At 46.1% G+C, this 13,988-nt stretch overlaps 1 protein-coding gene across 1 annotated transcript in view; it reads left to right on the forward strand.

The window, feature by feature from the left end:
• pcloa (piccolo presynaptic cytomatrix protein a) overlaps window positions 1–13,988 on the forward strand; it is a 99,266-nt gene that overhangs the window by 47,746 nt on the left and 37,532 nt on the right. Inside the window, exons 5-7 of the mRNA XM_061715000.1 lie at window positions 4,554–8,595; window positions 8,894–10,416; window positions 11,235–13,302. Coding sequence (XP_061570984.1) covers window positions 4,554–8,595; window positions 8,894–10,416; window positions 11,235–13,302 — 7,633 coding nt within the window. The remainder of the gene's footprint in view (window positions 1–4,553; window positions 8,596–8,893; window positions 10,417–11,234; window positions 13,303–13,988) is intronic.

Here is a 13,988-nt window from a genome sequence, read left to right on the forward strand (position 1 = left end):
CGCCGAGCAAAAGCTTCCCAATACAGAGAGTTTAGCTGAGAGTACGACAGCAGATGAACAAGAGAGCAGCTCTGAGAAGACAGTGCAGGAACAACCATGTCCTGAGACAGAGAGTGAAGCTGTCAATGAAATCCCAGCAGCAGCAGAGGCTCATCCTCTCCCTGACACAGAGATATGTAATGTTGAGCAACAAGCGCAGAGTGAACTTGTCGGTGAAATATCTGCAGGTCAGCAAGAGCAGAAGAGCTCTGAGAGTACGGCAGAGGAGTCTCCTCCTCCTGCGGAAGGTGAGGCACAAAATCTGTCAACTAATGCCGGTTTAGACGCGATAGCAGCCTCAAATCCTGAAATCACCCAGCATGAGGATGCTGCTTTACCGGCGGATCACGAGAAAGTAGATCCCACTCCGGAGAAGCTTCCCGAAGTGATAACAGATGTGGGCAAAGCAATACCTGACTCGATCCCTGAAACGGTTCCTGCTCAGACTGATTCCCCAGATGGAAAAGAGAAAATCAATGAGGTTCTATCTGAAAAGGTGCAAACAGTCGACCCTCAAGTCCTTCCAACAGACCAGACTCCATCAAATTCAGCAGAGGCAACCCCTGCCTCGATCCCTGAAGTAGCCACGCAGGAAAAAGTTCCTGCTCAAACCGATTCTTCAGGTCTAGATACGAAAGAGGAAAAAATTGCAACTGAAATTGCACAAACAGTTGAACCTCAAGTCGTTCCGACAGATCAAACTCCATCAAATTCAGCCGAGGCAACCCCTGCCTCGATCCCTGAAGCAGCCACGCAGGTAACAGTTCCTGCCCAAAGCGATTCTTCAGGTTTAGATACGAAAGAAGAGATAATTAAAGATGTTCCAGCTGACAAAGTGCAAGCAATTGAACCTCAAGTCATTCCAACAGACCAAACTCTATCAAACTCAGCAGCACAAACCCCTGCTTTGATCCCTGAAGTAGCCACGCAGGAACAAGTTCCTGCACAGACAGATTCCCAAGCTTTAGATACGAAAGAGGAAACAATTACAACTGAAAAAGTGCAAACAGTTCCTGCTCAGACAGATTCTTCAGGTTTAGATACTAAAGAAGAGAAAGTTAAAGATGTTCCAGCTGAAAAAGTGCAAACAGTTGAACCTCAAGTCATTCCAACAGACCAAACGCCATCAAATTCAGCCGAGGCAACCTCTGCCGCGATCCCTGACGCATCCAAACAGGAAATAGTTCCTGCTCAGACAGATTCCCAAGGTCTAGATACGAAAGAACAGAAAATCAATGAGGTTGTGCCTGAAAAAGTGCAAATAGTTGAACCTCAAGTCATTCCAACAGATCAAACTGCATCAAATTCAGCAGAGGCAACCTCTGCCTCGATCCCTGAAACAGCCCCGCAGGAAAAAGTTCCTGCCCCAACCGATTCCCAAGCTTTAGATACGAAAGATGAAAAAATGACAACAGAAAAAGTGCAAACAGTTCCTGCTCAGACAGATTCTTCAGGTTTAGACACGAAAGAAGAGAAAATTAAAGATGTTCTGGCTGAAAAAGTGCAAACAGTTGAACCTCAAGTCATTCCAACAGACCAAACTCCATCAAATTCAGCAGAGGCAACCCCAGCCTCGATTCCTGAGGTAGCCACGCAGGAAAAGGTTCCTGCTCAGACAGATTCTTCAGGTTTAGATACGAAAGAAGAGAAAATTAAAGATGTTCCAGCTGAAAAAGTTGGAGCAATTGAACCCCAAGCCATTTTAGCAGAACAAACTGCCACAAATTCGGCAGAGGCAACCCCTGCCTCGATCCGTGAAGCAGCCACGCAGGAAAAAGTTCCTGCTCAGACAGATTCTTCAGGTTTAGATTCGAAAGAAGAGAAAATTACAACTGAAAAAGTGAAAACAGTTGAACCCCAATCCGTTCCAACAGATCAAACTCCATCAACGCCTTTAGCAGAACCAGCGACTTCAGGAGACTCGGCTGAAAAGGTTGACGCTCCTGAACCTCACAAGACAGAGAAAGAACCGAAACCAGAACCAGAAAAGTGTGTAGAGTCTGACGCCACTTCAGCCGTGGCAGAGAAACCTCCCGTTTCCGTTTCAGACGGCGAAAGTCAGGCAAAAGAAATTGGAAACAAACCCATAGAGAAAGAGGGTGAACCTACTCCACATCATGGAGCAGATACGCCTACGACCGCTGCTCCACTTGGAGAAGAAGCCAAACCTGTTGAGAAAACGCATGAAGAAAGTGCTGCTGAAGCAAATATGAAAGGTCAGAACGATTCCAATAATGGAGAAACAGTTGAGGGGAAAATTCCCAGGGATGCTAAAGAGGAATCACCAGTTGAGGTGAAAATAGTCGCAAATGCTGAAGCTGGTAATGATGAGGGGAAAAAAGGAGAAGCAGTGGTTACTGAACAGAAAGTTGTAGAAAAAGCAAATGACCAAACAATCGTTGAAGCAAACTCAAGTCCAGCAATCGTTAGTCCTGAAACAGAAAATCTCAGTCTTGTAATAAAGGAGAATGCCTCAGAAAAGGCATCTGTCCCTGAGGAAATGCCAAAGGATAAAGAGGTAGAACCAGATATGAAGTCTGAACCTGCTGGAGAAAGCCCGGCTGAGGCGGTATCATTGTCAGAAAAGGCAGAAGAGAAGGAAAAGGACATATTGCAGAAAGAGGAGAAACCAAAAGTCGAGTCTGACAAGGCGGAGCTTATCTCTGATCCTCATCCCCCTGACTCTGAAGATCAAGATAAGGTCAGTGTTGAGGTGAGAGCAGAGTCGGTGTCGTCCTCAGACGTCATTAGTGGCACCGAAGTCGGAGATAAAACCGATCAAGGGAAGCCTTCCCAAGATGAGGCAGAGGCTGGTTCACAAAAGCAGCCGAGCAGTGCTGCTGGAAATCAAAACGAGAACAACAACCTTGTTGATCCGTCAGTCAAAGAGACGGAAGCAGAACACGACAGGAAAGAGGATGAATCACAACCTGTGGCTGGAAACATCCAGGAAACTATTTCAGTATCAGAGGCGGGCGCGGGGTGTGATAAAGATGGCACGTCAGTTTGTGATGTGGGAGGGAGCTCAGAATCAAAGAAAGATGAGTCTGTGGCAAGAGCTTCCATCCCCGTAGCAGAACCTCCACTCCAGTCTGTAGTTAGTGAGCAGGATCCGGGCCCAGAGGAACAGAATCTGGAGAAGACAATGGAGGCTAAGGCTCAGCAGAGTGCTGAAGATGCGGTCTCTGAGGTGACCATAGAGCGTAGCAGATGTAGCAGTAGATGACATTATTACCTTTAACATTTATTTTCTGCAATGGTGAACAAATGCATAAAATTTGAATAAAAACAGAATGCAGCAAATCTCATTAACCCATATGTTGGTTCCAAACATATCAAATATTGAACGTTAAACCTCTGATAAAAACATGAAAACCCAGAACCTGTAACCAAGTAATCAAAATCTCTTTCTCTTCTTGCTGTCGGTGCTGAAACCTTTCATCTTCCTCAGTTCCTCTTTTTCTTTCTGTGGCTGTAATTCTGAAAAGAGTTTCAAATCAGTGCCGCTTCAACCTAGAGCAGCGAGGCAGCACAGAGCCGAGATCTAGTAGCTCATCAGCGATAAAATTGACACTCGTTGACAACCATGTTAACGCTGATACTCCCTCTCCACCAAACCAGTTCCAGGGCTGGTTCTGGGACAGTGAGCTTTCTGTTTCCATTGACAAAGAACTGGCTCGGGGTCAAAAAACCCGGTTCCAAGGTAGCACCAACATACATAAGCGGAGGGGGTGGAGTTATTAAGACCAATGGCAATAGCAAGACTGCAAGACTGCACCATTTTCAAATAAGCAAGGAATGAATCTGGATGCAGCAAAGCAGCAGTGGTGTGAGGAGGAGACAACCTGTCTTTTAGAGATGTGGTCCACGGAGGTGATACGTGGACCAAGTCCGTATTAGAGCAAATACGTCGTTGTTAATTCAACTTTCACGCAAACGCAGCAAAGTAACTGACGTTTGCAGCGACATAATGACATGGCTCCCCTTAACACACCGAGCTATGGAAAAACAAACCGGTTCTCAAGTGGTTCGCAAGTTGAACGAGTTGTGAACCAGCATCAACACTGGCCCAGAACCAGCCCTGGAACCGGTTTGGTGGAAAAGGGGTATGAGTCATTTGGTAGCCAATGAACTACTAGAGCTCGATTAAGTCCTGCCTCCCTGCTGTAGGTTTAACGCCAATTTCAGAATGGTGCTGAGTCATTCAATACCAAAAAAATGTAAATACAAGTCATGTAGTTTTGAAGAACAGAGGTCTTAGAAGAGGTCTTAGGTTTTGGGACTAATGGCGAGAAAAGAAAACCAAGAAAGACGATTGCTCCCTCGTAGAGAGATTCTGATTTGGGTTTATGAGGTTTAAAAATAAATGCATTTTCTCTTTACTTACAATGTATTTATTGAAATGATTTCCTGAGCACTGTAACACTGGGTTTTTATTAAATTCTTTACTGAATTTAGTTATATGAAGATTTTGTTTATTGCAGTGAGTGACTTCTTTTTTTTCAATCCAACAGGTAAACGTCGTGGAGACTTTGAAAGAACCCAAGGTGAAAGAAGTGGCGGCCAATGAGGGCAGTCCAACCAGCCCCACAGACCTAGCAAAGCTTGAGAGCACTGTCCTTCCCATTCTTGAAGCTCAAGCGACCTCGACAGAGGAGCAGAACCAAAGCGACACGCTAAAAGCCAGACGCAAATTAGAAGTACTTCCACTCTCACCAGAATCCCCAAGTTCAGAAGAGGACAATAAGCTTTCGGAGAACAATAACAAAGTCATCACAAAGAAAAAGCTCCTCGTGCCCATGGATGTCAGAGTAGATTCCCTGGAAGACAGCAGTGAAAGCTTTGGGAAGGAGAGCCCAATGTCAGGAGATGATGAGGACTTTATCAGAAAACAGATTATTGAAATGAGTGAGAATGAAGATGCTTCCCCGTCTGACGAGGAAAACCTTGTTAGGCGAAAGATCCGAGAAGAAGAGAAAAAGAGAGCGACTGTCGAGAAGAGCGCATCAGGAAAAGCCAGACGACTCACCAAGAAAACCACTATAAGTCCAGATGATGAAGACAAGGAGATTATTACCTTGGACAAACCTGTTACATGCCAAGAGGAGGGACAAGAACGAACGGAGGAAGTTCGTAAATTCAAAGCGATGGAACTGAATGCAACCAGCAGTCCTATGGCAATACCAAGCGCTGATGGAGAACCTGAAATGGAGAGCCTGACAGACTCTCCAGATGAACGCTCCAGGGGCGAAGGCTCTTCCAGCCTTCATGCATCGAGCTTCACTCCTGGAACATCCCCGACATCTGTCTCATCCCTGGACGAAGACAGTGACAGCAGCAGTCCAGGTCACATCCGTACTGGCGAGGGCAAACAGCACAGGAAAGCTAAACACAGACAAACTGGTCAAATGCTGCCGACAATTGAAGACTCCTCTGAGGAAGATGAGTTACGGGAAGAGGAAGAACTGCTCCGGGAACAAGAAAAACAGAAGGGCTCAGGGAAAAAGTCCAAGTCTAAGGACAAAGAGGAGATTCGAGCCCAGAGGAGGAGAGAGCATTCAAAGACGCCGCCAAGTAACTTGTCTCCTATTGAAGATGCCTCACCAACTGAGGAACAGAGACAGGAAGCCGAAATGGAGGAGATCAGACGATCCTCTTGCTCTGACTTTTCCCCCAGCATTGAATCCGATCCTGAAGGGTTTGAAGTCCATGCATCAAAGATTGCAGCGGTCCAAAAGAGATTTCAACTACCCACATCGGTATCTCTTCACTCCCCAACAGATGATCAAAACACAGATGAATCCCAGAAAAAATCTCTTAAATCTGCTGATGAGGCCTATGAAGAAATAATGCTGAGAGCTAAGTCCCCAACAGTTGACAAAGATGGCATTCAACCACGAAAGGAGTCCCTTTACGGGGGCATGTTCATTGAAGACTATGCCTATTCGTCATTCGACCATTCCTCTGCTGATCTGGATGAGCCAGAGAAAATCACTGTTCCTTCTCAGCCCAGAACTCTCAGATCACCAGATGAAGTGTATGAAGACATGATAAAGAAGAGGAAGGAATTCATACAGCTCGAGCAGGAATACCAAAATATGCAGCCAAAAAAGGAAAATGCTAATCCAGAAATCGTGCTCCAACCTGCAGAGAATACCTTCATCAAAAGCAGTACGGTAACACTCAGCAAAGATGGGAAGCCATTGTTAGATGCCGAAGCTGCTTACGAGGAGCTAATGAAAAGAGTCCTAACTCCCGGAACAAGTCCAACTCAGACTGAGCCAGAAGTGGAAGCTACCGCTTCAACAAAGGCACTCCGTCCCATACCAGACCTACGGGTGACTGAGTGTTCTTCCGGAGAGGTGTCCTCAGATGAGGAGAGTTTAGTTAAAAAAGAAGAGACAATAACTCCGGTATCTTATGTGACGTCAGCCGAAACTGAGCCTGTGACAGAAGTTTCTAAATCACCTCAATCATCCATGTCAGATCAGCCATCTCACCCCACAGACACACCCCAGGGTGATGTTGTGGACTTGTCTAATACGATCCCAAGAACATCAGCCCCTGTGATTGGTAGTGTAGCTCCATTACCCACGGTCCCGCAGTACACGCCCAGTATACCCAGCATAGTGTCTACTGCCCCACCTGTTCCCCCCAAGCCAAATATCCTGCGTAGGGCTTCTTCTCTAGAGAAAGAAGAACCTGGTTCACCACCCATTCCTCCGGCAACCCCACCAAAACCAACTGTCTTTCCTAGGAAAGCTCCTGTCCCACTTCCACCTCAGGCTTCACCTACCCCAACAAGACCAGAGCAAGTGGTTGTGACTATGCCCCAAGGATCACCTGTGAGACAAGGAGTTACCCCAACCTACAAACCTCATGTTCCCCCTCCTGTTCCTCCAAAGCCAGCCATTCATGCTGGTATTGGGGACGGTCACCGACCAGGACATAGTGTCAAACCACCAATTGCACCAAAACCTGGTTCTCAGCCACCTTCGCCTGCCCATGTCCCACATCCACCAAGACCCACTGCTCTGCCTACTAGTTCTAATGACGCAGTCCTCAATCTGAGTCCTTCCATTGAGAACAAGACATTCCAGTCCTCACCAAAGTCACCCCCTTCTCCAAGATATGCCAGAAATGTCCGCGACACATATGTGGTCATTACGCTGCCCTCCCAGCCAAGTTCTCCAGTAGATAATCTCACTCAATCTCAAGCTCCCTCTAGTCCCGGACCAGGATCTCCTTCACGTCAAACTCCGTCTGACCGTTATCACCAACCCCAGCCTCAACAACAGCCATATTCACAGCACTATCAACCCAAAACTCCTCCCCAAAGTACCAGGGTGCCTCTGGCATTTACACGTGTTACAGAGTCTGTTGAAAGTCAAGAGATCTGTGGCCCAGAAAAGCATGTATCTAGTTCTTGTCATATAATTGAGGCTATATCAGCCTCAGCGCAGCCACCCGTGGTTATGCCTAATCTCATCTCTCAAGTGGTTACTACAGAAGTTCAAAGAACCACTGTCTCAGTTGTTCATGAAAGGACACCACCACCCGTTCCAGCTCCAAGGGCAAATGGTGTTCCAGTCTCAACAGAGAAATCCAAGACCCAGTTCACTGCACAGAATGGACAAGTATTTCAGCCGTCTGAGGTGGTAGATCTGAGGACAGTGAAAGTGGATCCAGGATCAAATATGAATGGCGTTGATCTGTCAGCTACTCAAGATTTAAGACGTCAGTCTCTTGCAAATGAAGTCAGTCGAAACACCAGTGCAGTTCAGTCAGCTGTGGTCAACCTCAGTGCTGAATCATCCACTGTTTCCATAGTGACTGATAGCATCACCATTGTGACCTGTTCTGCGACAATCCAGCCAAGTGACCATGTGGACATATCCCAGACATCTTCAGTGCCCCTTCAGCTAACCAAAAACAAAGCATTTGAACCCGTTTCTCAAATTGTTTATCGACCAATTGATTATCAGTCCGCTACTCTTGCTACTACGGAAATCCCAATTAACCTCTCAGTTGGATCAAGCACAGGTGGAGGAATTTTCCAGGCCTCCCCTGTCACTGTTGGGCTCACTTCTGGTTCAAGCTGTGCTGCCAATGGACTAATTGCTGGTACCACCACAGTGGCAGGAGTTGTCGATCTCAGTACAGCAAAACCTTTCAACACCATGGTGTCAGTGGATGCAACGTCCGCAGACGTGGTTACAAATGTAGTGACAGATGATGGGAAACCAGTAGATCTTACTGCAGGAAAAAGAGCTGTATGTTGTGACGTTGTTTACAAGCTCCCGTTTGCAGGAATCTGCACTACTCAGCAACCTACCACACCCCTGCCTGAAGATCGTTTTGGATACCGTGATGACCATTATCAGTATGATAGATCACCTTACGGCATGAGGGGGTTTGGTGGAATCAAACCATCAATGTCGGACACCAATCTCGCAGAAGCTGGACTATTTATGTACAAGAGTAAGAACAGCTACAATTTCAGTGGCACAACAGAAGGTGCAGTAGATCTAACCTCAGCAAAGATTTCTGATGCAGGTCAGTGCTGTGACATTGCAGACCTGTCACTGAAATGTCACTTTGATCTGCCTCCACTCATACATGGCTGATGTTTCATTTTTGTTTTTCCTTTTTCATTCGTCTTGCATGGACTTTTTTTTTAATTCATGAGATTTTTGCATGTGCCTGCATGCTGATTTGCTCGTTGCACCTCAGTAATTGGATTTTGTTCTCTCCTTATTTATTTTTTTCATAATTTGCACAAGGTATGGCTTGCTTCAGAATAAAAAAGGTCTCCAATATTGAGATTAAACTAATTTTTGTTGGATTTTGACAGGTGAAGCTGTTGACTACTCCAAGAAAGGGACTTACGCCGGAATGATAATTCCCCCCTATTCCCAAGCCAGAGCCACTAGTGCTGTCAGTACACTCTTTGGTACAAGCAGCGTTTTGAGGTCATCAAATGGAGTGGTCTATTCTTCTGTTGCAGCACCAATCCCATCTACATATGCCATTACTACCCAGCCAGGATCCATATTTAGTACAACATACAACACGCTGTCAGGTATGCACACAAGTGACACCATGCCTTCACTGTCCAACCTCCAGAACCTGCCACTTACAAGGTCCCAAAGTTTCCTGTCAACTATTTCCACTACTACTTCTGAAGAACAAGTAGATGCTCCACTCAACCTGGAGATCTCTAGAGGGAGTAATACTGATGGCATTCCTACGGCAGCAACACCATCCCTATCCCTTGACAGCTACACTGATGCATCCCTGGAGGCTATAGCTGCTTCCCTGGAGGCTCTGTCTTCACCCATGGTTCCTGGTGACGGCCAGTATCAGGCAGAGCGCGAGAGGCTAGAAATGGAGAAACTCAAGCAGCAACGCCTGGCAGAGGAACTAGAATGGGAGCGGCAGGAGATTCAACGATTTCGTGAACAAGAACAGCTCATTGTACAAAAGGAATTGGAGGAGTTACAGGTCATGAAGCAGCACATACTCACACAGCAGGAAGAGGAAAGACAAGCTCACCTGATGATGCAGAAGGAAACCTATGCCCAGCAACAGCAGCAGCTTGAGCAGATTCAGAAACTTCAAGAACAGCTGCGGATACAATTAGAAGAGCAAAAGCTTCGTCAGCTGTACCCGGGAGACATGATAGGACATGGTGTGCAGGAAGCAATCATCCTAGGGCCTGATGGCACCGTCCTTGCCCGAAAGATCACTGATAGTGGGTGTCAGACAGACGATGAGGAGGAAACAGTCAGCAAAGCTTACACAGCAGGGAGAAAAAAGAAAAGTGCTAAAAAGAGTGTTGATAGTTGTGTGCAGACTGATGATGAGGATCAAGAGGAATGGGAGGCTCAGACTAGAAGCAGACAAAGCCGGCCACGTACCTCCAGAGGTGATAGGGGTGGGCATTCGGAGGTCTCGCTTCAAGCACACACTGAAATTTCTATTCAAACTGACGAGGATGGAAATATTCAAATGGATACCAGGATGGAGGTGTCTGACTCTGAAAGAACCTCACCAAAGAAACGACCTACTCCCTTAGAGATAGCCCGGTCTCCTAATCTCAAACCTGATTCATCTACCCTCCAAGCACCTCCTAAATCTCCCAAAGTGCTTTATTCCCCAATATCTCCCTGCATTTCACCCAGCAAATCCCTTGAGTTTGTGTCCTACGATAAATCACTAGGTGATACAAGCCCACAAAAACTAAGAGGGCATGCAGATGCAACAAAAACCTCTCCATCAAAATCCATGCAGCGATCCATGTCTGACCCTAAACTCATGAGTCCAACTGGAGAAGAAAGAGCAACATCTGAAACCCAGTATGGTGACGACCATACAGTGAGTATTATCTATACACACTTTATTTTATATATGTATGTATGTGTATATATATGTGTGTGTGTGTGTGTGTGTGTGTGTGTGTGTGTGTGTGTGTGTGTGTGTGTGTGTGTGTGTGTGTGTGTGTGTGTGCGTGTGTATATGTGTGTGTATATGTGTGTGTGTATATGTATATATATATGTATATATATATATATATATATATATATATATATGTAATGCTATATGTAATTTAATGAGGACATGCTTTGTGCTTAATTTTCACTTTTTTTTCTTTATAAGTGTTTCTTGGAGAGGTATTTCCTATCTTATGCAATGTCTCCAAGAAATACCTTGAGATACTGAAGTTCTGTCTGAGCAAGGCTCCACTCAGAAAATCATAAATATGTAGCCAGATGACAAATGAACTCATGAACTTGCATGAGAACTGGGACCTCTCAGAGACCCATGGAGACTTAATGTGGATGAAACTGCAGAAAGCAATGAGTGATCTGTGATGTTTGATCTTTATATACCTTTCAACAACCTAGAAAAACCTTTTCCATATGGACGTTTTCCAATAACCTTGTTATAGACTCTACAATAACACTCCAGGGTCTAATTTACTCATGACTTGATTCTACGGATCAATGCCGATGCATGTCCTTTTTAGCTTTTTAATTTAGACAAAAATTTGAATCTATATACATTTTATGTTGTAACTTGCATTACAGAATGTCATGTCGCAACATCTGAGGACTAAATAACCGATCTTTATTTTGAGAATGCAGCTACTTCTTTTTTCAGAACTAATCCGTTTTATTTTTTATGTTCTATAGGGGAAAGGATCAGGTGGCACACCAACCGGCACTCAAAAGAAGGTGAAGAGGACTCTCCCCAACCCGCCGTCTGAGGAAGAGTCGACGACTACTAGCCAGACCGCCTACCCCACCGGCTCTGCCCGCCGAAGGATGTGCAGGAACTCCAACATGGCGCGTGCCAAGATCCTACAAGACATAGATCGTGAGCTTAATCTGGTGGAGCGCGAGTCCTCAAAGCTCCGCAAAAGACAGGCAGAGCTGGATGAAGAGGAGAAGGAGATCGATGCCAAGCTCAGGTACTTGGAGATGGGAATTAATCGTAGAAAAGATGCGCTACTGATTGAAAGAGAGAAGAGGGAGCGGGCCTACCTGCAGAGTGTTGCAGAAGACAGAGACTACATGTCGGATAGTGAAGTTAGCAACATCCGCGAGACTAGAAGTGGACATGGAGGTGGTGAAGACGAGGAAATGGAGGATGTCGGTCTTGAACGCCCCAGGACCGCTCCTCAGTCAGACCTGGATGACTTTGTTCCACCTCAAACGAAGCATGAATATGGAAAGTACTCACAGTACCAATACCCTCAAACCCAATACCAGCAGTCCATCTACCAGACTCCACAGTCCTACCAGTCTCATTCCATCTACTCCTCCGTCCCGTCGCTCACTACCGCCCAACAGCAGAGTTACCACCAGATGCTTCTGTTGCAGCAGAAGGCTGCCAGGCAAGCTGCCCTCCTCTCAGAACTTGAATCTACTAAATACGATGTCATTAGCCGCCAGCCCGATCCCACCTCATCAGCCTACTTAGGTGTCAAGTACGACAAATATGGCAATCACCTTGACCTCAGAGCCTTGGAGGTGGGAAGCATCGCGAGCAGCCCAGTGTCCGTTTCTGATTCCTACTACACAGACGTAGACCACCATACACCTCGCAGTTACATGCTGCTGGAAGATGCTGCAGAACTGGCTAAGACCTCCACGGGTCTGTCTTCATCTTACAGTCTGGCTGAGAGGGAGCTGGCAAAGGCAGAGAAGCTGTTGCGGAGAAGTGCTGCGGATCTAGGGTCTACTGATTATTTGGGATCCACCTCCAGGCTCCATAGCTATGGAAAGACCCCCGATGAGGAAGATACGATGGAAGAACCCTATGAACTGAAACTTCTGAAGCAGCAGCTCAAGCAAGAGTTTAGGAGAAGCACTGGAGGAACTGACAGCTTAGATCAACTCACAGGTCTCTCCCAGCACTACTATACCCCGAGCGCCAGTCTCTCTAGCTACTCCCAAAGACACTACCCCAAGACAGAAAAGTACAGCATCAGTCGACTTACTCTTGAGAAGCAGGCAGCTAAACAACTACCAGCGTCTATGTTGTACCAAAAACACAAAACCCCAGTACTAGATCCCAAAATCTCCTCCAAGTACTCCTCTATTCCCGACAGCAGGAGTCTGGAGGCCGACTACACCAGCTATCTGGGTTCTACCAGTTCATCTCCGAGATCGAGCCGGCTCATGCAGGACGAGATCACCTTTGGCCTTCGAAAGAACATTGCAGAACAACAAAAGTACCTTGGATCCACTTTGGGGGCCAACTTAGCCGGATCGCTTAACTTGGGCCAGAGCTTGGGTTTGGACTCTGCCTATCCGAGCGGAAGCCGCTCAAGACCGTCGTCCAGGCCCACGTCTTGTTATGGTCTGGACCTCTCTCTCAAAAGGGACATTTCGAGCTCTTCATTGAGGCTTAAGGGAGACAGTGACGCATCTGCAGATGTTCCTAGTTATCAAACCCCCTCCGGTCGCACCAAACCTACCAGCCTCCCCATTGTGCAGAGTGGCCGTGGCAGGATTCCCATCGTAGCCCAGAATTCTGAGGAAGAGAGTCCGTTGAGCCCGGTCGGGCAGCCCATGGGCATGGCCCGTGCGTCGGCGGGGCCGCTGCCACCCATCTCAGCTGATTCCAGGGACCAGTTTGGTTCCTGCCTCTCCTTGCAGGACTCTCAGCAGCAGCAGCATATCAGGGAAGAGCCAACCAGGGGTAGGGGTTATGCACTACTGGATGATCTTCAGGGCACAATGTCGGACAGCGAAGGTAAAAAGCAGACTTGTCAGCATGCCACTCTTCTCCTTTTCCATGTTTTGTCAGTTAGAGTTTGCTGTTCTGGTTCTCCTTGCATGCATTTAGCAGGTTGCTTCCGTCTTTTATTTCAAAATCTGCATGTATCTGTTGAAATTCTTATGTTTACTTATGTTCTACTTTATCTTTGGTGAATGTATTTTCTTTTCTTTTCCTTGGTGTGAGTAAAAGAAGTCAGTTTATTTAGGTCATGTGTGCATGCCTTTGTATCTTTTCTTTTATGTCTGTGAGATTTGAATGTATCTTGCATCGTATTTCTGTCTGCATTCCAGATGTTGTGTGACATTTGTCTTGCATGCAACTGCACAATCCAACAAACGGTGATCGCACAATTGTAGAAATCTGCATTTCGTTTTCAGCACTTTAACTTTCATAGCTGTTGTGAAGATTTTTATAGTACTTCAAATCCTGTTTGTTAAGAATTAAAGGTTCAGTCAATAGTAGGAGAATTATCCTTTGGGGTGTAGAAATAACTTGTTTTTCCCAAACAAATCACACTGAAAAGTGCCTCTGCCGCTTGCAGAATGATTGGTCCAGAATTCTGCCAGTTTAGATGCTTGTAGATCTAAAATTGTGACACTGTTTTGTTTCTAATCACATACTGTAAGTTGTAGTAAGTTAAAGACATTTTGGGATAGTTG

This window comes from Cololabis saira, chromosome 23 (assembly GCF_033807715.1).
Source record: "Cololabis saira isolate AMF1-May2022 chromosome 23, fColSai1.1, whole genome shotgun sequence".
In the NCBI taxonomy this organism is placed as follows: Eukaryota; Metazoa; Chordata; class Actinopteri; order Beloniformes; family Belonidae; genus Cololabis; species Cololabis saira.